The following is a 27,931-nucleotide window of genomic DNA, read 5'->3' on the forward strand; positions in this document are numbered from 1 at the left end:
GCCAAACCCTAACGACACTGGGCCAATTGTGCGCCGCCCTATGGGACTCCCAATCACAGCCAGTTGTGATACAACCTGGAATTGAACCAGGGTCTTTAGTGACCCCAATAGCACTGAGATGCAGTGCCTTAGACAGCTGCGCCACTCGGGAGCCAGCTGAAAATTAACCAGGGCCTTGCCTTGGCTCCTAGATAGAGCAGGTCCGCTGGAGCCATGACCCGGTGAGACACGGGTGACATCACGCGTAGACGGAACCAGAGAAGTCTGAGCCTTTTGGGTAAAACACTGGGGAAATGCACCATGAGTGAAAATGGCTCAAGGACATACAGTATCTGATGCTCAACAAACCCTGTGTCTGAAATCACTGTTGAGAGCCATATTCAATTCATTTTCTCTATATTAGTTGCGTAATTCATGTAACACATTTATAATAGTAACACATTTTAATACAAAGTCGTATTACATGTTTGTGTGTGCATACTAAACAATGTGCTGGATTCCATTTGTCACACATACAGGACAATCTGTCTAAAATGTCTACAGTATTTACCCAAGTTCACTGCAGACACAACATTAAAGTGCCACATGCAACTTTTTGGTTGACCAAACCAAATTCACATAGATATGATAGCTATGATATGATAGATCTATCATTCTACTTGAAAGCAAGTCTAAGAAACAGCGGATCTGTTCTATGTGCACTATTTCTATGCTTCCTGTTCTTAAGTTTGGTTTTTGTTACTTGTTTTGCACATCAGCTTCAAACAGCAGAAATAACAATATTTTTGGTTACGGAAAATATATTTTAGATGGTACAATGATTCTCTACCCTATACCAGGCTTATTTTGTCACATAAACTGAAATTAGGTGAACTATTAGAGGTTTAGCAACCAGGAAATGGTGGAGCGAAAGCACAAAGTGCAATGGATTGGAAAACAACAGTTACTGATGTGCACACTCCAAAGGGTATCTTGAAGGATGCAACATTAATGTAAATTTGGCACATCTGGTTTTATACTCCTGAGCATTAATTTTTCATCAGATAAAAAAACCGAGGGCCTGATCGAATGTTCAGGGCTGGGACTGTCATAAGATATGCAGTTGGAGGGAACAAGAAAGAGTGTGTGTCAGAACAATTTTACTGGTCTGTCAATGGGAAATCGTCAAACTAAATAAGGCTAAATAAAGTGAAGTGATATGTTTTTTTATTACAGTTTTTTACGATTGTTTACACACTAAAATTGAACTTTTCCCCCAATTAGCAAAACCTTACACTCAAGGAGCAAAACACAAGGCTAGATATGCACAACTGTAAGCACATTGTCAGCTTCACACTATTTGCAAAACATTACACACAGTGATTTGCAAAACACTAAACAGACTTCTATACATCAGACACAGAACTATATCATGATGTCACTTCTTTGCAATTCCAAAGCACTGACTATCAAATTACCACACCTATGAGCCAATCTGTTAAACACAGCCATCAGGCGCACAAACACATGATTGCTAAATTGTAGACACCCCTATCAGGTTTAAGCACTATAAAAATGCAGCAGGTAGGTTCACCTGCCTTCAACCAAAATGGAAGGAATCAGAAGAAGAGTGAGGGTGAGAGGAGGAGTACACAGAGGAGGATAAGGAGTTAGAGGAAGAGGCAGAAGCAGAGGCCGAGCCAGAGGTCAAAGAAGACCTGAAGCAGGAGGAGAACGTGCACAAAGAAGAAGAGGACCAAACTTATCAAATGACATTCCTGCAACACTAGTGGACCATGTTGTGAACCACGGATTGACGCTGAGGGAGGCTGGACTGAGAGTTCAGCCAGATCTTAGCAGATATACAGTGGCATCTGTCATAAGGACGTTTCGACAGGAAAACAGGTAAAAGAAAATCTGTCAACAGTTACAGTAATCAGCAGCTTATTGTCTGCACCATATCAGCACTTGTGATACCCCTTCCTGTGACATTGTACAGTAAGTTACATGTATTATTCTCTACATAGGATTGAGGGTCGGGAACAACAAGGAGGAAGGGGGCCCATATTCACGGAAGAACAAGAGAGAGAGATAATAAACACGGCTTTGGCCAATAATGCCATCAGGCTCAGAGAACTACAAGCCAACATTATCGGTGACCATGCCATTTTCAATAATGTCCATCAGGTCTCAGTCAACACTGGCACACATCCTGAAAAGACATCAGGTTCAAATGATACAACTTTATCGAGTGCCTTTTGAGCGGAATTCAGAGAGGGTCAAACGGCTGCGGCATGAGTATGTGGAGGTTTGTATTGTTCACTTTAGCACTGTGATGTTGCATACTGCACACATAACTTTTTTTTTACATTGACTGTATACTAGACCTATCCTGAACTACACAATCTTGTATTTCACTGTATTTCAGGGAGTTTTGCAGATGGATGCTGAGGAAATCCTGCATGAATTCATATATATTGATGAGGCAGGGTTCAACCTCACAAAAGCAAGAAGGAGAGGCAGAAATATAATTGGCCACAGGGATATAATCAATGTCCCAGGGCAACGTGGGGGTGACATCGCCCTTTGTGCTGCCATTTCACAGCATGGGGTTGTCCTCCGTCATGCCAAAATGGGCCCTTACAACACACCTCACATTCCCACATTTTTGGACCGATTGCACCACATCGTCACAGCAGGTAATGAAATGCACCAGATGCAATCCACGGTCATCTGGGACAATGTGTCATTCCACCACTCTGCTTTGGTCCAGAACTGGTTTCAACACCATCCACAGATGACAGTACTATACCTTCCACCATACTCTCCGTTTCTAAACCCTATCTAAGAGTTTTTCTCTGCATGGCGGTGGAAGGTTTACGATCTCCAGCCCCAGGCTCAGGTACCCCTCATTCAGGCCATGGAGGACGCCTGTGACCAAGTCGACGCCGCAGCTGTGCAAGGATGGATTCGACATTCAAGACGGTTCTTCCCGCGTTGTCTTGCTAATGACGATATTGCTTGTGATGTTGATGAAATTCTCTGGCCAGATCCAGCTAGGCGAAGAGATAATGTATAGTATGTTTACTGTAGTATTTTCTGTACAATAATTGTCCGTTTTTTTTCAGATTATTTTTTGTTTGTTGTTGTTGTTATTTACTGTAATTGTAACCTGCACTGGATACAGTATTTTACGTTTGTCTGTTTGCTGAGCTTAGTGTTATGCACACTACTGTAGTAGCATGAAAACTGGGACATGTTTTGTTGTGATTCTCCACGTTGACATGTTGACTGATTTGGGTATATGGAGAGAAATAAATTACATTTTCCTCAGTCTGCAGCATTGGTCTTGTGTAGTGTTTGTATAGTTGCACTTTCTCTGTGTACTTCATTTACAGTACTCTAATCACTGACAATTAGACTTGCTGAAATTGTTTTAGGTTAGCAACAGCAGTGTGTAACTGGTTCAAAAAGATTGAATATGAAATGTGCGTGTTTCGTGGTAACAAAATATTTTTTTTTTATGAAGTCGTGTATAGTTTTGACAAAAGTGTTCCATTTTGCAAATGATCTGAAGTGTTGTGCTACTTTGGTGTAGGGTTGTGCTAATTGTGTGTCGTGGTTTGACAAGCCAGGCCCTGTTTTCAAAATTGTGCTAAAACAATTGAAAAAAAACTAAGTATGCCTGTCCCCTTGTATTTGCGTTGTGTGTATGGGTATATTTGGGTGTTAGAGGTTGTGAGAAAGTGTGTGTGTGTGTGTGCTTAGTTGGTGGTTTGGTTTGTCACAGGCTACTCCATAAATGGGTATATCTCTGTTAGCCACTCCCCATTCACCAATCTGAATGTTGGTATATAAAGATATAAGTAGGTTTACTGTCCAATATATTTCACCTCAAAATACCAACATCTCTGTGTAAGGTGAGTCCAAATAATTTGATTGCATTCCTCTTGTAGAAAATGCACTATATGCACTATGAATCATCACACTTGATATAAAGTATTCCAAATTAAGTAACATTATTCTGAATTTCAGTTCTATTTTCATCATCTACATGATGGTCATATAGTCACTATTGTGAACCCTTGAACTATTGTTAACTCACTTGACTATTTCCAACAGTTAATAAGAGAAATAATCACAATCCAAAGAATTAAAAGAGCTTGATTGTCCAAAAGACCATACTGCCTAATATAGGTTTAAGTATTTGGATGATCAAAGACTGTTCAAATGAAAGCGCCATTCAGTCAGTGAAGAGTATGAATACTGTAATCATTGTTGCACAGTACGGAGAAATTGAGAGATAGAGAAACAATGTTAGTACTAAATCGTGTATTTATTTATTACTAGAAAGTCCTGTTTAGGATATGATGGCAAATCAGTAAATCAAATAACAATCCAATTGCTCCTCAAAGTAATATGAGTTCTAAAATAACTTATATTCACTTCGAAACTGATTTGAAGATATACTTGATCAAAATGATTCTCTCATACAGTATGTACAGCAAACTCTTCCCATTAAATGTCAACCTTTGCGTGGCTTTAGATCTGAATCCAAGATGTTTGCATCAGTAACTCCTCTTATATCCAATGTATGATTTATGTTATATTGTTTTCCAATTCATTAACTTTAGTGACCTTTTAAAGGCAATGTGGGAAATACAAATCTTGGAATGCCTGAACTTCCGTGTGGTTTTCACAGTGACCTGAGACGTTTTATAGATTTTGTCCTTTATTAATACACCCAAATGTAGTAAATACACCCGTTTTTGTGATGTTGATGTGACGTCTTTGCCCAGTGGGATGGCAATTGCAAAATCTTATAACTTTATTTCTAAAATCCCTCATGATATTCTTTCTATGTCTATCCCCTGCCTTTGTCACACCACTTTTGCCAAATGTCTCTCTTCCCAGCACCTGCCATGCCTGTCAACCTTCTACTCTTCCTCCTCTTCCTCCCTGTGTGTCACGGCTGCCACACTGGCTCCTTCACCGACTGCCAGAAGGCTCCGTTCGTCCCCGGCCACAACCTGGCCGGAGAGGGTTTCAACATCGTCAAGATGCAGACCACCGGCGCCTTTGTGGTGGATGTGCGGAAGTTCATGGTGGGTGGGCACGACGGTAACTGCACCTTGTGCACCAACACTCTGATGGCCGGCCAGGTCCAGAAGTTACCGCTCTCCGTACTGGACTGGCGCACAAAGGTGAAGTGTCGTCGGAGCCTCAGCAGCCAGATGTACGAGTCGAGCATCTCCGTTCTAAAGGAGACCACTAACGCTGCCAGCATCAGCTGGAAGGTTGGCCTGGGAATCAAGGGCATTGCTGGGGTTGCTGTTGGAGGCACACACTCCAAAACTGCCATGTTCGCCAGAGGCCACTCCACCAATGACAAGTTCTCTTTTACCAGCCATGAATTCAAATGCAAATATTACACGTGAGTCGAAATGTTGATTTTAGTGCTACAGGATGTAAATTAAGGCGGGTTAAAGCAACAAAAAAAAGCTGAGAGCTATTTATATAAATTGTGTACTGGGAAAAAAACAGTGTTCTCCATGTTGTTGAAGTTGTTTTTATTCATCATACCTCTCTCTCTGTCCTTAGCTTTCGCATCCGAACCCAACCCCCTCTGAGCCAGGAGTTTCATGACTCCCTAAAAAACCTGCCCAGCACGTACACTCACAAGACCAACCCTGCCTACAGCCAGTTCATCTCCATCTATGGCACCCACTACATCCGCAACGTGCACCTGGGGGGCCGGGTGCACTCCACCACAGCCATACGCACCTGTAAGATGGCCATGAGCGGCCTCTCCCTCCATTCTGTCAGCAACTGTCTGGGGGTGGAAGCCAGTGGCACCATCAAAGGTGTCACGATCAGTGCCGAGACCAAGTACTGCAAGTCCCTGAGCAATAAACTGAAGACAGGCGTAAGCTTCGGAGCCACCTTCTCGGACCGCGTCACCGAAGTGCAGGGCGGCAACGTCGAGGTTGAGGACATCCTCTTCAACCCTGACAAGAAGTCTGGCTATAAAACCTGGCTGAAGACCCTGAAAAAGGTCCCTGGTGTGGTCTCCTACCAGCTCAGCTCCCTGCATTTCCTGGCCAGAGACAACCACATCCTTAAGGCCAACCTGCGCAATGCCATCAGAGAGTACATCCAAAATAACTCTGTGTCCACCTCCTGCCCTTCTGCTTGCAAGACAGGGAGACGCAACAAAGGCTGCGCCTGTATCTGTAGCGGTCACAGGAATGTGGACTCCAACTGCTGCCCCAGTAAACCGGGCGTGGCCAGGATGAATGTGACGGTGGTCCGAGCTACGGGGCTCTGGGGCGACTACTTCTCTAAGACAGATGGCTATGTCAAGGTCCTCTACGGAAAGCAAGGCGATTCCACTCCTGTGATCTGGAACAGTGACTTCCCCTACTGGAACTATAGGATTCAGTATGGAACAGTGGATTTGAAAAGTAAACAGTGAGTTTTTTTTATTTTTAATTTTATGTTAAATAGTCTCTTGAGGGTTACTATGTATAGGCATCCTGTGCAAAGGAATAAGTGGAGCAACAAGACATATGATAAGGGTGTTTTGGCCTCTCTGTGTCTTTGTCGGTGGGATCTCCAGGGTAGTTTCCAGTTTGCTAATTATGCTCCCTATTCTATAAAACCTTGTAAGAGTAAAAAAAATGTTTTTTTGAAAAACAATTACATTTAGCCAGCATTGTGAATATTTTGTGTATTACCACTGCTCTTACTTAGAGTGCTCTATCTCATTCACCCACTCTCTGTGTTCCCTAACAGAACCTTGCGCTTTGAGGTGTGGGACCGCGACAACAGATGGAACGATGACCTGCTAGGAAAGGGCTCCATAACCCCTCAAAGGGGCATGAACGTCAACCAAAGTTTCAAGTTGAAACACGGCACGTTTTATGTCTCCCTGTCTGTGGTTTGCGGCCCCAGCCTTAAAGGAGCTTTCTGTGATCAGTACGCCCCCTCACCTGGGTCCCAGGGTAGGCTGAGTTACGTCCATGACTGGGACAGAGCGACAGAGACGTTACCCACCCTCTTCCAGGGTTCTCACAGGACCTTCCTGTGAACGGTGCCCCTCATGTTAATTGACTTACTTAATTATAATAATATAATAACATATGCCATTTGGTAGATGCTTTTATCCAAAAGGACTTACAGTACGGTGCATATATTTTTCTAATATGTGACCCCAAGCGGGAATCAAAACGACAACCTCTAACCAATGCTCTTACCAGCTGAGCCTCATAGGACTATTTTCTCCTCTTCACTCTCTGTGGAGCATAAGGCCGCAACAACACATGCCATGCCAGACGGTCCTTTGCCGTTTTCTCTCTGCTTCCCCTTTGTGGCATGAGGCTAATGGTAAATCAGTTTTTTTTAAATGCATTAAATCGATAGGTCAACCAATTAGCTTGCGTTGACAAGCTCGGTCTTTCCTTTCCAAGGCGATAAAATGATGAATTGCTTCAGGGTTGCCTCTACATTCATATATTTTTTCTTTCTGTCACAAAACTAAATTATTTCTCAATATTGACCTTTTTTTGTGTATTTTTTGTTGCACAATTCTATGTAATGTCTGATACATCCAAATAGTTGGGGTTTCAGTATTACTCGTATAACTGTGACACAAAAAAACTTATTGAAAGTAATGTGAAAGGAGGGATTTTAGGTCTACTTGAGGCCTGCTTGAAGAGGAACATTACCCAAGTGCTTTTGCTGATTCATTACCACCCAGGTGAAGTGGGTGAGACCACTGACTCTGGATGTGTCGCAAATGGCATCCTATTCCACTTCTAGTGCATTCCTTTGACCAGGGCCCATAGGGCTCTGGTCAAATGTAATGCACTATATAGGGAATAGGGTTTATATATTTTTTGATTGTTTATGTTCCTTTCCTTTCACATTTGTTTGCATTTTCTATTTTCTGCTTGTACTGTCATTCAATAAACTGAGTAGACCTATCGTGGTGCCAGTGATTATTTAACTACTCAATAATTTGATACCTGTGGGCTCAATTTACACGTGTTAACCCATACTTTCATGTAAACCATGTATTGGGGTCAATGGTAGATGTGTATGTATGTATGTATGTATGTATGTATGTATGTATGTATGTATGTATGTATGTATGTATGTATGTGTGTGTGTGTGTGTGTGTGTGTGTGTGTGTGTGTGTGTGTGTGTGTGTGTGTGTGTGTGTGTGTGTGTGTGTGTGTGTGTGTGTGTGTGTGTGTGTGTGTGTGTGTGTGTGTGTGTGTGTGTGTGTGTGTGTGTGTGTGTGTGTGTGTGTGTGTGTGTGTGTGTGTGTGTGTGTGTGTGTGTGTGTGTGTGTGTATGTGTGTGTGTGTATGTATGTGTGTGTGTGTGTGTGTATGTATGTATGTATGTATGTATGTATGTATGTATGTATGTATGTATGTATGTATGTATGTATGTGTGTGTGTGTGTGTGTGTGTGTGTGTGTGTGTGTGTGTGTGTGTGTATGTATACTGTATAAAGTATGTGAACCCTTTGGAATTACCTGGATTTTTGCATAAATTTTACATAAAATTCACAACAATAGTCACAACAATAGACAAACACAGTGTGCTTAAACTAATAACACACAAATTATTGTATTTTTCTTGTCTTGTCTATATTGAATACATAATTTAAACGTTCATTGTGTAGGCTGGGAAAAGTATGCAAACCCCTAGGTTATGACTCCAAAATCTAATTGGAGTCAGGAGTCAACTAACCTGGAGAAGAATCAATGAGACGAAATTGGAGATTTTGGTTAGAGCCACCCTGCCCCATTAAAAAACACTCACAAAGATCGAGTTTTCTATTCACAAGAAGCATTGCCTGATGTGAGCCATGGCTTGAACAAAAGAGATGTCAGAAGACCTAAGATTAAGAATTGTTGCCTTGCATAAAGCTGGAAAGGGTAACAAAAGTATCTCTGAAAGTCAGTCCACGGTAAGACAAACTGTCTATAAATGGAGAAAGTGCAGCCCTGTTGCTATTCTCCTTAGGAGTGGCCGTCCTTCAAAGATGACTGCTGGAGCTCAGCGCAGAATGCTCATTGAGGTTAAGAAGAATCCTAGAGTGTCAGCTAAAGACTTACAGAAATCTCTGGAAGATGCTAACATCTCTGTTGACGAGTCTACAATACGTAAAACACTAAACAATAATGGTGTTCATGGGAGGACACCATGGAAGAAGCCACTGCTGTCCAAAAAAAGCATTGCTGCACGTCTGAAGTTTGCAAAAGAGCACCTGGATGTTCCACAGCGCTACTGGCAAAATATTCTGTGGACAGATGAAATTAAAGTTGTGTTGTTTGGAAGGAACACACAACACTATGTGTGGAGAAAAGAAGGCACAGCACACCAACATCAAAACATCAGCACACCAACTTCATCCGAACTGTAAACTATGGTCGAGGGAGCATCATGGTTTGGGGCTGCTTTGCTGTCTCAGGGCTTGGACAGCTTACTATCATCGACAGAAAAATGTATTCCCAAGTTTATCAAGACATTTTGCAGGAGAATGTAAGGCTATCTGTCCACCAATTGAAGCTCAATAGAAGTTAAGTGATACAACAGGACAACAACCCAAAAGACAGAAGTAAATCAACAACAGAATGGCTTGAACAGAAGAAAATACTCCTTCTGGAGTGGCCCAGTCAGTCCTGACCTTCTGGGGTGGCCCAGTCAGTCCTGACCTTCTGGAGTGGCCCAGTCAGTCCTGACCTTCTGGAGTGGCCCAGTCAGTCATGACCTTCTGGAGTGGCCCAGTCAGTCCTGACCTTCTGGAGTGGCCCAGTCAGTCCTGACCTTCTGGAGTGGCCCAGTCAGTCCTGACCTTCTGGAGTGGCCCAGTCAGTCCTGACCTTCTGGAGTGGCCCAGTCAGTCATGACCTTCTGGAGTGGCCCAGTCAGTCCTGACCTTCTGGAGTGGCCCAGTCAGTCCTGACCTTCTGGAGTGGCCCAGTCAGTCCTGACCTTCTGGAGTGGCCCAGTCAGTCCTGACCTTCTGGAGTGGCCCAGTCAGTCCTGACCTTCTGGAGTGGCCCAGTCAGTCCTGACCTTCTGGAGTGGCCCAGTCAGTCCTGACCTTCTGGAGTGGCCCAGTCAGTCCTGACCTTCTGGAGTGGCCCAGTCAGTCCTGACCTTCTGGAGTGGCCCAGTCAGAGTCCTGACCTTCTGGAGTGGCCCAGTCAGTCCTGACCTTCTGGAGTGGCCCAGTCAGTCATGACCTCAACCTTATTTGAGATGTTGTGGCATGACCTTAAGACAACTATCAAGAGAGATATCACACCAGATATCCCAAGAATATTGTGGAACTGAAAAAGTTTTGTAAAGAGGAATGGTCCAAAATTCCTCCTGATAGTTGTGTGGGTCTGATTCGTATCTACTGAAAACGTTTGGTTGAAGTTATTGCTCCCAAAGGAGGGTCAACCTGTTATTAAATCCAAGGGTTCACATACTTTTCCCGACCTGCACTGTGAATGTTTACACAGTGTGTTCAATAAAGACATGAAACATTATAATTGTTTGTGTGTTATTAGTTCAAGCAGACTGTGTGTGTCTATTGTTGTGACTTAGATGAAGATCAGATAACATTTTATGACCAATTCATGCAGAAATCCAGGCAATTCTAAAGGATTCACATACTTTTTCTTCCCACTGTATATATGTTTGTATATTATTTTACTGCTCTAGGGAAGTAGTTATTGTTTGGATAACCTTATTTACTAATATGTATTGATTTTCTTTCTTTCTTTCTTTTTTTCACTCTTTATGCAATGCACAGTGAGTGCAGAGAACCCCAGAAGAAGAATTATCATTTAATTATATATACAGTGCCTTGCGAAAGTATTCGGCCCCCTTGAACTTTGCGACCTTTTGCCACATTTCAGGCTTCAAACATAAAGATATAAAACTGTATTTTTTTGTGAAGAATCAACAACAAGTGGGACACAATCATGAAGTGGAACAACATTTATTGGATATTTCAAACTTTTTTAACAAATCAATAACTGAAAAATTGGGCGTGCAAAATTATTCAGCCCCTTTACTTTCAGTGCAGCAAACTCTCTCCAGAAGTTCAGTGAGGATCTCTGAATGATCCAATGTTGATCTAAATGACTAATGATGATAAATACAATCCACCTGTGTGTAATCAAGTCTCCGTATAAATGCACCTGCACTGTGATAGTCTCAGAGGTCCGTTAAAAGCGCAGAGAGCATCATGAAGAACAAGGAACACACCAGGCAGGTCCGAGATACTGTTGTGAAGAAGTTTAAAGCCGGATTTGGATACAAAAAGATTTCCCAAGCTTTAAACATCCCAAGGAGCACTGTGCAAGCGATAATATTGAAATGGAAGGAGTATCAGACCACTGCAAATCTACCAAGACCTGGCCGTCCCTCTAAACTTTCAGCTCATACAAGGAGAAGACTGATCAGAGATGCAGCCAAGAGGCCCATGATCACTATGGATGAACTGCAGAGATCTACAGCTGAGGTGGGAGACTCTGTCCATAGGACAACAATCAGTCGTATATTGCACAAATCTGGCCTTTATGGAAGAGTGGCAAGAAGAAAGCCATTTCTTAAAGATATCCATAAAAAGTGTCGTTTAAAGTTTGCCACAAGCCACCTGGGAGACACACCAAACATGTGGAAGAAGGTGCTCTGGTCAGATGAAACCAAAATTGAACTTTTTGGCAACAATGCAAAACGTTATGTTTGGTGTAAAAGCAACACAGGTCATCACCCTGAACACACCATCCCCACTGTCAAACATGGTGGTGGCAGCATAATGGTTTGGGCCTGCTTTTCTTCAGCAGGGACAGGGAAGATGGTTAAAATTGATGGGAAGATGGATGGAGCCAAATACAGGACCATTCTGGAAGAAAACCTGATGGAGTCTGCAAAAGACCTGAGACTGGGACGGAGATTTGTCTTCCAACAAGACAATGATCCAAAACATAAAGCAAAATCTACAATGGAATGGTTCAAAAATAAACATATCCAGATGTTAGAATGGCCAAGTCAAAGTCCAGACCTGAATCCAATCGAGAATCTGTGGAAAGAACTGAAAACTGCTGTTCACAAATGCTCTCCATCCAACCTCACTGAGCTCGAGCTGTTTTGCAAGGAGGAATGGGAAAAAATTTCAGTCTCTCGATGTGCAAAACTGATAGAGACATACCCCAAGCGACTTACAGCTGTAATCGCAGCGAAATGTGGCACTACAAAGTATTAACTTAAGGGGGCTGAATAATTTTGCACGCCCAATTTTTCAGTTTTTGATTTGTTAAAAAAGTTTGAAATATCCAATAAATGTCGTTCCACTTCATGATTGTGTCCCACTTGTTGTTGATTCTTCACAAAAAAATACAGTTTTATATCTTTATGTTTGAAGCCTGAAATGTGGCAAAAGGTTGCAAAGTTCAAGGGGGCCGAATACTTTCGCAAGGCACTGTATATAAAACGTTCCTTTCGGTAGCCATGAGAATTCAAGTTATTCATGGATACCAAGTCACAGTAGGATTTGGCCCTGTATTCCTTTACAGAAAATCTCAAATATTTCACGTGGAAAATCACATGATTTTGCCTGAAATTTCACGTGAAATCATGCGAAAACATGTTTTTGGAACACTTCACATGTGATCAGGTTTTCACATGTGTAGTTTCATGATATCACGTTGCTTTACATATTGTCACATGTTATCACATCAACTTCACATAAGATCATGTGTTCACATGAAATTCATGTTGTTTTTCCATAAGGGTTTGGTGATGACAGTTTAGAATTCTAATTATAACGGATGATTATTTGGAAAAGGATAATCAATCCTAAAGATGAATTCCTGGAGTGAAATGTTTTTACGACTTCTTGAAGGGAGCACTTAAACTGCCAGAGATATTTGAGGTGTATACGACAGGTATAATCTCTGACTTAACTTCCTCCAGATCATGTTTTTTTTATTTCAGTTGTAGGCCTTAACTCCAAGTCCTTTTCAGCAGGCCTGGTTTTGTGAGGACAGCTGGGAACTTGTTAGAAAGGAAAAGAACAGGTTACCCAGTTACCCAGTTAAAACAGAGCAATGTGCACTGTGGATTTCATTACTGTATCTATTTCAGCCTACTCAGACAAACTGAGCTGAGTCAAACTGTGCCGAGCCAAGCCAAACTGTACTGGGCTGAACTGGTTACACATCCACCATAGTTACTTTAACTCTGCAGGACAATGTGAAAAGAAATGATCCGAGCCAGCGGGGTATAGTTCAGGTCGCCCCTATAGTGTGTATCAGGCATATGTGACATGTAATGACTATCGGGGTCTCCTTCAGGATATAACCCCTTTTTAGTGAGATGGACCCCCACTCTATCAGCTATGTTTTAAACCTGCCTCATCTCTGCTTTCTTCTTTCTACTCTATGCCAGCTAAATGGAAGACATCAAGGTGGGTTATACAGTACAAGACAATTCGTCACTGGGCATGCTGCCACTTCCAAGGAAATGAGAGTAGAGCGTGAGTTCATCACAATCATAAAATTCTTATTTGAAATGAATCTGCACCTTGGCCCAATTTATTAACTATCTTACTGGATATAAGACGTCACTGCATAACATAGGTACTGATTCATTGGTAGATAGTATATGTTTATCCTTTGAATTTCTCACGTGTAAATATTGGTAGCCTAACAACTTCGGTCTAACCTCAGTACCTGTTACTGTAATTAAAACTGAGAAGTATTTCAGATAGTACTGGACCATGCCAAGCCACAGGTTGGGTTATCTGGGCTAGACGAAGGATTCCACTGAATGAGGACATTGCATTATTAGGACATGAAGTCCATACATTGCCTTGAATACAGGCATTGAATAATGTTAGGAGCTCTTATTGATTCTTCTTGGCTGTGGGCTATGCTCAAACAGTCAGGGGCCATTCAGGGATACTGTCAATGTGGAATGTGAGTGCACAACTCTGATCAATTGAGTCAACATGTGAGGAAATGGAATTGTAACACGAGGTTGAAGACAATATTCATGTTATGTTTAGTAATATGACTCCTTCTGTTGGTTTGGGGGGAAAGGCCACTGAATACGGTATACAATAAGATAACTTTGACACAAGATGTAGACTCATAAAGAAATCTAACATGGTAGCCTATTCTAATTGAATTAAACAAAGAAATGTTGAAACAACTTTGATGTCATTTGCCTCAGGTTATAGGCTATTAGAACGCAGGTCTAGATGTATAACAATCGAATAACTTTTACATTTTTTTTTACCTTATACAATTTTGTTAAGGTTTTCAAAATCTAGGCCTATCAGTAAAATAGTCTGCATTAGCCTAATATTAAAACAGAAAGTAAAGTCTGATATTGAATTCTCTAAATCATTAGGCTACATTGTCTTTTAGTCTACAGCTGACTTCTATTCCAGTCATTATGATGGCGTTTGCCGGTTTGTGGTGGACAGCTCATAAATAGAGCTCTTGTGCATTGAAGTGTGTGGCTTCCGATAAATAGAAAAAACGTGTTTAATGGGGGTAACATCACCTCATCCTCTGATTATCTCACTTCCTTCTGCCTGCCACTATAGACCACCCTGAGCCCCTTGAGGAAACCGCTCCTTTGGGAAGGGGGGCTGGGGTTTCCGTTGCCCTACCCAGTCTCCATGCGCGTGGGTTGAATTCCACCAAATGATTTTAATTCACCTAAAACAAACTACAGTTCACTGGTTGGCTTGGAGCGCCGACCGATTACGCGCTGCGGATAGACACCGAAGGGAAAAGGGCGGAGGGGGAGGGATAGCAGGTAAAGTGTTAGAGATGGAGAGAGGGAGACCGCGCGTGCGCACAGAGTTCCATCCCTCCGCATCGCTTCTTTTTTCATCCTTTTTTTTTTTGCAGCATCAGTACCGCGCTCGTATCGCATTCGTTTGCTGGAGTCGGAGCGCGCTGCGGGGCGACACTGCACCGCCAAGGAGGACGCACAAGCACGGTAGAGGGGGGACTAGAGAAAAGGAAAAAAGGCAGAGAAGGTAGCTAACAGGGGAGACTCATAAGCTATCCCCTCATTTGAATACTAGAAGAAAATATAAAATTGTCGGACCTTTGGACATAAGAAGACGAGGCGGAAAAAACCAGGCGATTATATTTTAGCCAGCACGGCGGGGAAACAATGAAGGATCGTACACAAGAACTACGAAGTGTAAGCTTATATATTTATACTATTCCTGCCCTCTTCCCTTGGTTCCACACTCTCCTCCCTTCCGAATCCTCAGCGCAATCGGGCGTCAGCGTCTGACATCTCCTTGCTGAGCGCTACTTCACCGCAAACATAACAAATATGTGAGGTTTCGGTTCTTACCAAAAATACAGAGGCGGATATCTTTAGGCTATTCATTTATATTTTACGCATTCGAATGTGTCTTCCCATCAGTGTCAATAGCCTAGTGGTGCCCGCATGCGTGCACTGATGATCATACACGTAATATGAGCAGGATAAAATATGACTTCTCTATTAATGGTCCGTTAAAATGCAGTGATTTGAGAAAATAGTATAGGGCTATTAGCATTACAGGCAGGCAGACAGGCAATAATATAAAGCAAACACATCTACCATAGATAGTCTCCTGCTAGAAATCACCCAAATCAATATAAGCTTATGAATTCTTATTGCTGGCTAATATGGATGGACAGCTACCCTTAACAGTGGTAAAATACAGTGGATGAAAGCTATCATAGCCCATAGTCCTCCTAGCCAAGCAATCCCTGCAAACACCGTTAACGATTGTTCTTCAACCCTTGGTAGAACGAAATATTTGTTCAGAATTACCTCAGCCGATCGGATTTACCTTTTTCTAGATAGTTGATGGAGAGAGCGTTTTATAGGAGTAGGACGGGGTCGAATAAAGTGGGGGTGGGGGGTCATATGAGATTGTACATTTTGTTATAACTGGCCTCTACAATGGGGTATAGTTTACACTATTCCTTGTATTAGACTCAAATTCAACCAAGGAGGACAGAATTGTAGCTCTCTCCCAACTATGCGTCTGTAAGGTTCAATTGGGTTTGCTTTGGCGACACCATGCTATGGCAGGATCTGCACCAGGGTTTCATTTTTTTCCTGCATTGGAAAACCACATTCATACCGGTTTACAACACATTCGGTGACTAGATATATGCCATGAGGATAGCCACTGTCATATGTTTGTGCAATTTGTCTGTCTAGGTTTAATTGAAAAACAAGGCAATAAAATCGATATGAGGCCCCGAAGCATGCATGGCATTTTTGGCGTAGCCCAACCTACAACCGCTGGAGATCAATAAAATATCAGAGGAAACGCCTGGACTCACTGCCGCTCTGCACGTATATCTAAAGCGTGTGTGTGCGTGTGCGTGTGTGTGTGTGTGCCTGTGTGTGATTGTTATACCCAAATGTAGAGCCAATACAGGCTATACTGATGTGAACATTATAGCACATGATTGTGATTGTGCCACTGTTCCTGAGATAGCCCATGGTCAGCGGATTCACCTTGCATGAATTCTGTGCCCCCTCCTGTGCCTTCCCACTGAAACGCTGAACACAGCTAGACCCATACTCAGTCAGACACTAGGCACTTGCCTCACTGCCCACTGTAGATTCAACGAGACTAGGCTACAGAAATCTCTCGGCTATGATGCTTACATGTCCAAACGAACCATAAGAGCGTTTATTAGACGTGTTCATTTTGTAGATTACCTTTCTCTCTGAGACGGATTTTCGTTATTTCTTTACCTGTAATTTATGGTTTTGTACCCCCCCCCACCCCCACCCCACCCCACGTACCCGAAATAATGGATGCCATCTGAAGTGAAATGGATAAATAATCACCACCGTCAGTCTAAGTTCTATGAAAATAATATTGTTGATGTTATATTGTAATGATCGAATATCACGTAATTCTGGCAACAGATGTTATATGATTGGGTAATAATTACATTTTATGTAATCGTCAACATCACAGTGACGTATACGTTGCGCGCTACATCGTCCTACTCTGAGCAAGCCGTGTCTGCACGGGTTTTACCGAATGTGCTACATGTGTGAGTGAGCAAAAGATTGGCCGGCTATATTTACCATGTCTATACCGACTATTCCGGTGTAATCCAAAGAGACGGCTGATAGACCTTCGTTTGAGGGTGCGCTCGTGCGTTGCTGCACAATATCTGTACCAATTGTATTGATTATAAACTGGGTATTACGGGTAGGGGTTGCTAAGAAGGGACATAATCGAAGCTCAATCGCACTATGTATCATATACCTAAAATGAAACTGAAACCTTGAGCCAAATTCTGGGGGTTGAAAAGGCACAGGCATAGTTTTCTTATTCTAAAACATATTTCTACGCATTATAGGCTACAGATGTCATAAAATTAATATTGCTTTCTGTCATTGACACACACACACCTTATTGATTTGTTCTCCCAATACCAAAATATATCACTCACCCAATGTCCTTAATATTTCTGCATGATGACACAATACATTTATTCAGTGCAAAATTGTGTGTGTGCATTTTTATTTTTATTGGTTATATGGCTGCATTTCGACAGGCACCCCAATTCTGATATATTGTTGTTTTTTTTTACCACTTATTGGTCTTCTGACCAATTACATCATATCTTTTCATGTCAGATCTTTCTCAGAGCTGATCTGATTAGTCAAACGACTAATTAGTGAAATATCATAATTGGGCTGCCTTTCTTAATGCAGCCAAAGTGTCATTTTAGTTGCAAAGTGGATACTCTTCTGGACTGTTTTATGTATAGGCCTATAGCATTGCCAACCGCTCTCATATTGGTAGTCTATAGAGCATTATGTCATTTATACTGTCTTGAATATCAGTAACATTTACTTATGGCCTTGACTGGCAGAGCCATACATTCAATACATGCATCCAATTTGTACCTACTGGGTAAGCTTATTTATAACAGGCTTATAACATATCAGTGACATAATGGTGTCCAATGCAGAATTAGCAAAACATTCTGTTATTCCAGTTACTGTATATTTTGTGTCGTTTTGCTTAAAGCTTTGTGTGCCTCGATTCCCTGTGTTGCTTTATTTAGCCTCACATGTATTTAGCGTTCATATTCACCACAGGTATTTAGCGTTCATATTCACCACAGGTATTTAGCGTTCATATTCACCACAGGTATTTAGCGTTCATATTCACCACATGTATTTAGCGTTCATATTCACCACATGTATTTAGCGTTCATATTCACCACATGTATTTAGCGTTCATATTCACCACATGTATTTAGCGTTCATATTCACCACATGTATTTAGCGTTCATATTCACCACATGTATTTAGCGTTCATATTCACCACATGTATGCCATGACGGAAGTTTAAGAGTGAGAAAAACAGCATTCACCTCCCTACCATGCAATGTACCCCAGATAAACAGGGATTCTAGTAAGACACAAGCTGGAACTCCCTGATTGCGCCAGAGGAAAGGACTGTTTGACTTCCATCTCCGGCCTAGACAGCACACCTTTATTTGCATTGACAGGCTTTTTCCTGTAGAGTTCTGTGGTAATGTATATAAAGTGCCATCAGAAAGCATTCACATCCCTTTACTTTTTCCACATTTAGTTGTTTTACAGCCTACATTTAAAATGGATTACATTTAGATTTTGTGTCACTGATCTACACACAATACCCCATAATGTCAAAGTGGAATTTTGTTTGTAGAACATTTTAGAAATGTGTAAAAAAAAAAAAAATGTCTGGAGTCAATAAGTATTCACACATCTGTAAGGTCCTTCAATCGAGGAGTGAATTTCAAGCACAGATTTCCAATGCCTCGCAAAGAAGGGCACCGAATGGTAGTGTAAAAAAAAAAACATCTGAGCTGAATATCCCCTTGAGGTGAAGTCATTTATTAGGCTTTGGATGGTGTATCAATACACCCAGTCACTACAAAGATACAGGCGTCCTTCCTAACTCAGTTGCCGGAGAGGAATGAAACTGCTCAGGGATTTCACCATGAGGCCAATGGGGATTTTAAAACAGCTACAGTGTTTAATGGTTATGATATGAGAAAAATGAGGATGGATCAACAACATTGTTGTTACTGTACTCCACAATACTAACTTAAATGACAGAGTGAAAAGAAGGAAGCCTGTATAGAATACAAATATTTCAAAACATGCATCGTTTACAACAAGGTACTTAAGTAATACTGCAAAAAATGTGGCAAAGAAATTAGGTTTTTGTCCTGAATTCAATGTCTGGTGCAAATTCAACACAACACATCACTGAGTACCATTCTTCATATTTTCAAGCATGGTGGTGGCAGCATCATGTTATGGGTATGCTTGTCATCGGCAAGCACTACAGAGTTTTTTAGAATAAAAATAAATTGAATATCGCTAAGCACAGGCAAAATCTTAGAGGAAAATCTGGTTCAGTCTTCTTTCCAACAGACAATGGGAGACGAATCCACCTTTCAGTAGGACAATTACCTAAAACACAAGGCCAAATCTACGCTGGAGTTGCTTACCAAGATGACATCGAATGTTCCTTAGTGGCCTATTTACAATGTTGACTTAAATCGGGCTTGAAAATCTATGGCAAGACTTGAAAATGGCTTTCTAGCAATGATCAACAACCAACTTGACAGAGCTTGAAGAATTAAAAAAATTATAATGTGCAAATATTGTACAACCCAGGTGTGCAAAGCTCTTAGAGACTTACCCAGAAGGACTCACACTGTCAAAGGGGGTTCTAACATGTATTGTCTCAGGGGGATGAATACTTATCTAATTCAGATATATTAGTGTTTTATTTTTCATACATTTTTCATAAATGCTAGAATCTTTCTTCCACTTTGACATTACAGAGTATTTTGTGTAGATCGCCGACCAAACATTTTAATTCCACTTTCTAACACAACAAACTATGGAAAAAGTCAAAGTGGGTGTGAATACTTTTTGAAGGAACTGTATATTGAAACATTCACCTGTACAAACATGTCCCACACGTCTACGTTAGCAACACGTTTAGCTCAGATTATACAGTACCATACTTAAATGTTGCAAAACATTGTTATTGCAGTGATATAACAATGAAACAACTTTAAGATGACATTGTTTGTATTTGTGTTTGTACAAGGCTGTTGAGAATTAGGCTGGAAGAGGAGACATTTATAGCCATCTATTCTGAATCAAAAGCCTATGTTTATTGACAATCAATCATCGAAATGGATACAAGCAAACACAGATAGCAGCTGATGAACGAGTGAACCTTCTATAACCTTTTGACCTTTGACAACAAGGGTTAATTAAGGCTCCCTCAGCACAAAATTATACTAAAGCTAATAGGGCTAACGTGGTGTAATGATAGTAGAATACAAATGATAGCAAAGCACAATTTGCCAGCTGTAATAAAGATTATGCCACATGAAATTTGCGATATATCTTGCCTCTATTGTGCCTTAAGCTGTCATTGAGTCAAGGGCATGGCACAAGGGCATGGCACAAACCACCACTTAAAAACGCAGAGCAGAACTGTGTACAGGGGAGTGGACAGAGACACTAGCGTATTATACACGCTGAATGAGGTTTGGTCAAAGTGTATGACTGAATTCTGTTGGATGTACTTCAGAAATGATCATATTTAGGTAAATAACGGCATGTTAAAATCTATGTGAGGGAAGTTCTGTCTCAAAGCCATGGCCTAGCAGTTCTGCTGTACTGAATGCATTTTACATATTTGCATCTATTTGTAGCGGCTTTTGTAAAGGATTTTATTGGCACATTTGAAGTTAAAATGTTCCTCTACTTTTAATGTTGTCTTTTATTTGAAGTATGCATCTTTTATGTTACACAATTCCATATTAGGACATTTCTATAAAGTTTCTAGGAGACAGTAATCCTAACTGACCCTAAAATGTCAACATGCTCACTGCTAAACAAATGATATCAGAGACCTCAGTGGCAATTTGCATTTGATGCAGTTAGTAGATGTATAGGCTATCATTACCCCCCCAACACATTGTTTGAAATGATTCTTATCCTTAAGTGGATTGTTTTCAAAAGGAATGTGGTCACAAAATGTTTCGCAGAGCATCTCCATTTGATGGCCATCCAATAGTCACTCCCCATGAGTGATTACCGCAGCTAGTAATACATTATGTATGAGCACCACCCCTGACTACATGCCACATCAATGTAATAGCGGATTGCACCAGAGAATACTGGTCGCTCCGTGTTGAGTATTTTCCTTAAGGCATGATGCTTTGTGGATGGAGAGTAGATTCCAGGAGAGGTCAAGGATGTGCATTATCTATTCTAAAGATGTGTTTGTATCAAACGGTGAGTCATAACGGCAGCCATGTTGGAAATTAATGACCCAGGAAAAGCCAGAGTTTCCTGGTTTAGCCTAAAGTCTAGCTCGTCTGTGGTAGAGTGGGGGATGATGTGGGACGGGCGCAGTGTTCTGAGAGGTCATATGCAACCAAGGGCAGAGACAGCCACTATATTTAAAACCACAGTGCTTTTCAGTGGTACACACAATACAAACACAAACCTAGAACTACCGGTAGATAGGTCCTAAATTGTATTTATTCCCTAATAAACAAGGTTGCGCAGACCCAAGCTGAATGAGTTATGTGTGTTTTGAGTCCTCCAAAAGTCATTTAAGCAGAGGGATCTTATTTGCACTCTGTCAACCCAAAAAGTAATTAAGCCTGAAATTGTAGTCATAGAGACACAAAAGTTCAACAATGTAGTAAAAAAAATGCTAATCAGGATTAAATAGCAGGAGGGAATGTGACGGATTTCTTCCAGCTAGACGTCTTTCATCTGACTGAGGGATCGGTTTGCCAACTGGTACTTACAGACTGGTACATGTGCCCTTGACGTGGTGGACACATTAGACAGTACAAATACCCCTCCGAGGCATGTTTTAGCATCTAAATTCCTCTCAATGGCAATGAACTGGACAATGGAGGGAGAAATCACTTGAGGTGGACAACAAATAGCCTTTGCTCCGAGTGTAGTATGTATTTTGTGTGGATTGGGTTTGGGGGTATGGTTAAAGGCTAACCCTAGTCTAGTAGGCTTAGGGTACTCAGGAACAGCCTCGGTCTCTGTCTTTGAGTCTTACTCATCTCACACTGGTGAATCTGTCACATGTTGTTTATCTATTATATAGAAACTACCTGGATGTCTGCCCCGCCTTTTTGTGATATAGTTAAGTTTACCTCAGTACAGCTAGTCATTTCTCCCAGGTGTTATAACTTCAAATGAGTTCCAGAAAGTCCAAAAACCGTCTGATAATTCCTACTCCACTTTTACTCAATTGTTTTTACTATGTGCTATATAAAGAATAGCTTGCATTTTTAAAATGTCAACGTAGGTTAAAGAAAGACATGCTGACTGGCCATTCCAGGCCAGACCACTTACTCCCGTCAACAATTTTAGCCACTAAATTAACACGCTGAATAATTACTTTCGCTCTGGCATCCGTCCTACTTTTGTGAGAATTCTGTGTCCGACTGTGCCCATACAAGTCAGAGAGTAGCGGGTTGATCAGTCAGATGAGCTCATGTGGCTGTCTAGCGGAATTCTGTTCATAGCCTACCTCACAATCTAAAGCTAAACACAGGTGGAAGTGAGATCACCACCAACCACATGAAGCCGTCTCCGGAAGCGTACAATGCCGTACAGTTGGAATGTATTGTGACTCACACTCCTTTAAGTAATAAGACGTTCCAAGGACTATCATTCTATCGTTCAAGCTCTGTAGAATGTAGATCTCTTTGTATATTGAATGCCCATGATCATTCAAGTCCGTTTTTTGTACGTTTTGAAACACGGAATCCAAAGTGTTGTGTATGCCAACTCTTTGCCACAAATGCAGACTTTAATTGAACATTTTACACTTGTGAAAATGGACCTATATGGATAGGGATGTATTGAAATGTTTCTTACGGAAGAAATATGAAAAGCATATGTATAAGCATGGCCGCCATTGAAAGGGTTTGCAAAATGTAATTATGGGGAAATTATTAGACCAAAGCTTAGGACACAACAGTTCACCTTACATAAGACTGAATCCAAACATTACACTATTGATTTTATGTACATTTTACATTTACTGTCATTTTTGCCGCGTTTGTTGATAACAACATCAGAAAATACTCTGAATACATTCAGTATCATGATAAGAATGTTCCTGGAGAATGTGGGGTAGGTGCAACATAAGATTACAAGGGTTCGAGTGAGCGGACTAACTTGTGTATTCAAGTGGCCACACTCCTCTCCAAAGTGTGCACAGTTACTAAGTCAATTCAATGCACTTCAATGACTCAAAGAAGAGTTGTCAACTATAAAGTGCTTTTTTGAGCTCTCCTAGCTGTGCCGTTGAGGAACTAGAGCAAGTACAATTGTAGTTGTTCTGATTGGAAAACAACCCTGCATCCTCGCCATCAAACAATTACTGTTGTTTACACAATCCAAAAACATCCCATTGTAAATCACAATCTGGGTCAGGTGGACATCATTTGAAAGCTTGTTCTATTGCCAAGCTAGACTAGATACGTTATAAAATACTATCTTACCGTGTAGGGCTTTCATAAGGAAATTCAGCGAAACAGACTGTAACTTTGGTGCGCATATGCTCTTGAATAAAAAGGGTTCATCGGTTGTCCCAATAGGAGACCCTTTGAAGAACCCTTTTGGTTCCAGGTAGAACCCTATTGGGTTCCATGTATAATCCTTTCCCCAGAGGGTTCTACATGGAACACAAAATAGTTCTGCATAGAACCAAAAAGGGTTCTACCTGGAACCAAAAAGGGTTCTCCTATGGGGACAGCCCAAAAAAACTTTTGGAACCTTTTTTTCTTTGAGTGTAGAAAGGAGTCGTGAGTGCATTCAGGTGTGTGTTCCGCCTTAAATTTTCTTCAAAATAGACAAACATAGGCTCATTCTGTTCAGAACAACACGGGGTATAACATCATGTCATCTTGTAACTGTACATCAAACATAGTGATCAAAAACGTTGACACTGTATGTGACATGAGTTTTGTGATTATGGAAATGTGAAGTGCACATTTGGACTCACAGGTGTTTGGCTTGCTTGTATGACATCAAAACAGTATTCATTATAATCCTCAATGTCTCATCTTTCAAAATACACAGAGTCCTCTTAATTTAAAGCATTTCCCTTACTCAGACAACAAAACATCTGCAAAAGTTTCCACTAGCGGGAGAGATGGGGGAAGTTCAGAACGGCTGTCAGTCAAAACCCATACAGCGCTGTGAAGCTTAGAGCGAGAGCTCCGATGTAATTTATAGCATGTTACTGTACAGCTACTTTGTTTCAATTTAGGAGCTTATTAGTGCCCAAATCTGCCATTTTCAATCCTGAGTGTGATTGTAAAGGACTACATCACGTGATATGGTTTTAATCTAACATCTTTAAATGACTCAGCACAATGGTAGGACAAAGGAAGGACAAGAGTTCAGCAGCAATATGCCCCTTAAGGACCACTATGTTGGGGAGATGTTATTGAAGTTTGATTATCACCTGCTCTCTCAGTTTGCATGATCACCATGTTATCAGTGCAGAATATTATTGCTCGGGGGAATTTGTCTTGGAAACAATCTAGGAATGTCAGATGGTCTGATTGTGTTGTATGATCTTTTAGAGGTCAGAGTTTTGCCATTTTTGGGGGCGAGGAGATACAACGTCGGTTTGGATTGTGAAGGGTAAATGTCAGATCTATTTACTACACTGTGGAGCAATCATACACCCTGATAACAAACACATTTAAAAGGTGCCCCCAGATATATCAATCCACCCACTAAAGTGAGTAAAATAGTTTTACAACAGAAGGACAAAACGTTTATATGATCGATTTAGATTGATGTACTGTGTATTTGACATCCTCAAGAACCCATGCCTGCAGGTAGCCTAACTATCGATAAAGCTACAGACTACAGTACATGAATAAGTTAAGCACTTAAAGCATTTTGATGGGTGAAAAACTACTTATGGCTGATGTAAAGCCCTCATACTACCCTTTTACTTAGAAACCATACTATAACAACATTGTAATTGCTGACAATAAAATTAACAAACAACAATTGAATCCTGCATTTAGGGAGGAAATCCAGGGTTGATAGTACGATTATAACTGTACAATCAAATACTGATATGAGAAACAGCTTTGAATGTATTTGTCCCATACTGTCACTTTCATTCCAAATATCCATCCTCATTTGTGTGTTTATTTTTCTAAAAGGTGGCATCACTGGTTCTATCAGCACAATGCCCCTCGCATCCTTAAATGACCTAGTTTACAAGTATTGCTGATCTCACATTGGTATGGTGGTAGTAGCAGTACGCTTTGAATCTCCCACATTACATAATAAGTTGTAGCCATTGAATTTTAGTCTGGACATAACTACGTAAATTACAATGAAACAGCCTTCAGATGCTATACTTAAGTGGGTAAGCTCATTTACATATAGTTCAGACTGTTCTTTTATGTGTAAGTCGAATATGTAATTGATCACCCACTTCCTGTTTCATTCATGAGGCGAGGGATGGAAGGAGGAAGGGGAGGTGAGGAAATATGCAGCTCACTCCTCCCTATAACGTCTTCTGCAAGGGGATTTGGCAAGGCAACAGAAAACCAATCAATCAATTAGTCAATACAGCTTAATCTTCCTAATTGGGTATTTGCTTTTAACACAAGGGAAAAATTGGTGACACTTTACTGTAGGTGTCCTTATGTATACATTCATAAAGCCTTTATAACAACTATATAACACATTATAGCATTTGTCATAAGCTGTTACAAGTAGTTTTAAATAGTTATGAGCAACGAATAAGATAAAACTAGGTATAATGGGCGTTATATGGTTGACTGTTCATCCTGTTGTCATATGCGCTCATGTCAATGTTAATAACTGCTATTATACAGTCTGCATGACAACTTATGTCATATGTTATTACATGCTACACAAGAGTCGACATACCAGATGATATTACAGGGTGTTATTTCATTTACCAACCTCTGTGCCACATTATTACATTGAATGGAATGATGGGCGTCATAACCATGTCATTTGCCGTTATAGAGTGGGCACAGACACCTTAAGTAACGTGACATTCATTTGAGGTCTTATAAAACAGTTATGAATGTGATTATACCACAGGATGAGTTGAGAGTATCACAACATTGTTCCATTCAAATGATTTTAAAAAACATGGGCAAATTGGGAGCACAGATGTACTTAGGATTTTTTTATTTGGATGAAACAATAAACTGCTAAGTTGTACAAGTTGGACCAAGTCCACATATAAAAAAGGACACATTATAATACCAACAACTTGCCCCCCCAAAAAAAAAAAAAAAAATGAAACAGAAGCTAAAAAATGTTACAACAAAATCAAGGTTTCTGGGGCACAACAGGATTTGTGACAGCTGTGAAAAAAGGAAGATGAGCAGGCTATAATACAAATGACAGCTATATTATAAAGGAGATTGGTAATTAGTCAGGTTGCCAGCTAGCTAACTAAGTAGTTGATGGTGCAATTGCAACATGCAACAAGCTCTCTCCAGGAACAGAGTTGGAGAGCCATGCTTCTCACAATCCAAATATTTTCTGTAGCTAGCTAGCCGCAGACGTAGGGCCACGACATGAGAACAAGCAGCCCCACTGTGCCCTATCTATGCATAGCTAGATAGTTAGCTAGCTAGCTTGCTAGCTACCGGAGGAATTTCAAATTATGAAGCAAATTTTGCAGCACATCACACGACATTCTCTTTCAGTACACTTTAAACAATTACTTTTTAATTTCATCGTTTCTCATGTGTTGTTGTTCTGTTTTTAAGTCTTCCGATTTCAGTCTTCGTGTGGTTTTCCGGTAGACTAGACGCTTTGTTGTCAATTGCTGCTTTTCACAGTTCAGAAAGTGCATTGACCATTTGTTCACAAAAAAAATTAAAAGGAAATGGGGAAAAAAGGAAATTGCACCACCATCTAACCCTACATACATACCACTATTCCCACCACACCTTTCCACTACAATTGCCCTAACAGATCATACACCAGGCCGTCGGCCTGGGAGGCTGAAACCCCTTCTCTCAAAACCCCCTGTGGTTCTTCTGCATTAAATCTATGACACCCAAAAACTCTGCTGCTGCTACTACCAATTCAATCTTCTGGGATTCCTTTTCCATCTGTGCGGTACAATTAATGACCATTGCAATAAATGCCAAGAAGCCAACTTTAATAAAGCGCAAACTGTTTGGGTCACTCTGTACTGGCCTACTACCTAATACTCTCAGGCTCCCTCACCCTTTACCCACAATCCTCTACTTTCCTCACTGCCTCAGCATATAACACTTTCTGCACTACCCTCACCCTGGAAACTAAAAAAGGTCTCACTCGCACAGGACATTTCTAATCCCCAGCTACATGGCCACCCCCCACAATTGAAGCACTCCACTTTGTCTCATGTCCACCTGCACACTTCTCACACCTCGGAATCTCCCTCCTACATACTGCTGCATCATGACCATAAACTTGGCACCGAAACACTGTGGTGTGTTCAGAACAAAAGCTCTCATGGGATAACTTATATACCCTAGCATGACTTTATCTGGAAAACACTCTGCATCTAAACAGACAGTCTCCTCAGTCTCGTGCTCGCCACTGAGTCTGTGTTGTGCCAAACGGCGTGCATCGCAGACACGGGGGATCCTCAACTTCAGTGGATCTACTTGAACACTCAGGGAGATCACTCCTTTAGGAAGAAAACACACAAACAATCAACACATGTCCACTTCTGGATACTTTGACCGAATTTACAGAACCCAACTCCTTCTTCACCCAACCTGATACTGTCACAT

The 27,931-nt window shown here is 41.1% G+C and overlaps 2 protein-coding genes across 3 annotated transcripts in view; both read left to right on the plus strand.

Annotated features, from left to right (window-relative positions):
* Positions 1 to 3,824: 3,824 nt before the first annotated feature.
* Positions 3,825 to 7,965, plus strand: prf1.3 (perforin 1.3). 2 transcript variants are annotated; one of them, XM_024433015.1, is made up of 4 exons: positions 3,825 to 3,899; positions 4,894 to 5,413; positions 5,581 to 6,450; positions 6,775 to 7,965. In XM_024433015.1, the coding sequence occupies exons 2-4, from the start codon at positions 4,902 to 4,904 to the stop codon at positions 7,067 to 7,069; spliced, it is 1,677 nt and encodes a 558-aa protein (XP_024288783.1). In that variant the 5' UTR covers positions 3,825 to 3,899; positions 4,894 to 4,901; the 3' UTR covers positions 7,070 to 7,965. The 2 variants fall into 2 exon arrangements, with proteins under 2 accessions (XP_024288783.1, XP_024288784.1); XM_024433016.2 differs by having other exon boundaries at positions 5,581 to 6,443; positions 6,775 to 6,960.
* A 6,953-nt stretch (positions 7,966 to 14,918) lies between these two features.
* The window catches only part of LOC112259180 (syntaxin-1B), a 53,228-nt gene continuing 40,215 nt past the window's right edge, over positions 14,919 to 27,931 (plus strand). Inside the window, exon 1 of the mRNA XM_042327344.1 lies at positions 14,919 to 15,218. Coding sequence (XP_042183278.1) covers positions 15,189 to 15,218 — 30 coding nt within the window. The 5' untranslated portion in view covers positions 14,919 to 15,188. The remainder of the gene's footprint in view (positions 15,219 to 27,931) is intronic.

Source organism: Oncorhynchus tshawytscha, linkage group LG09 (assembly GCF_018296145.1).
Source record: "Oncorhynchus tshawytscha isolate Ot180627B linkage group LG09, Otsh_v2.0, whole genome shotgun sequence".
In the NCBI taxonomy this organism is placed as follows: Eukaryota; Metazoa; Chordata; class Actinopteri; order Salmoniformes; family Salmonidae; genus Oncorhynchus; species Oncorhynchus tshawytscha.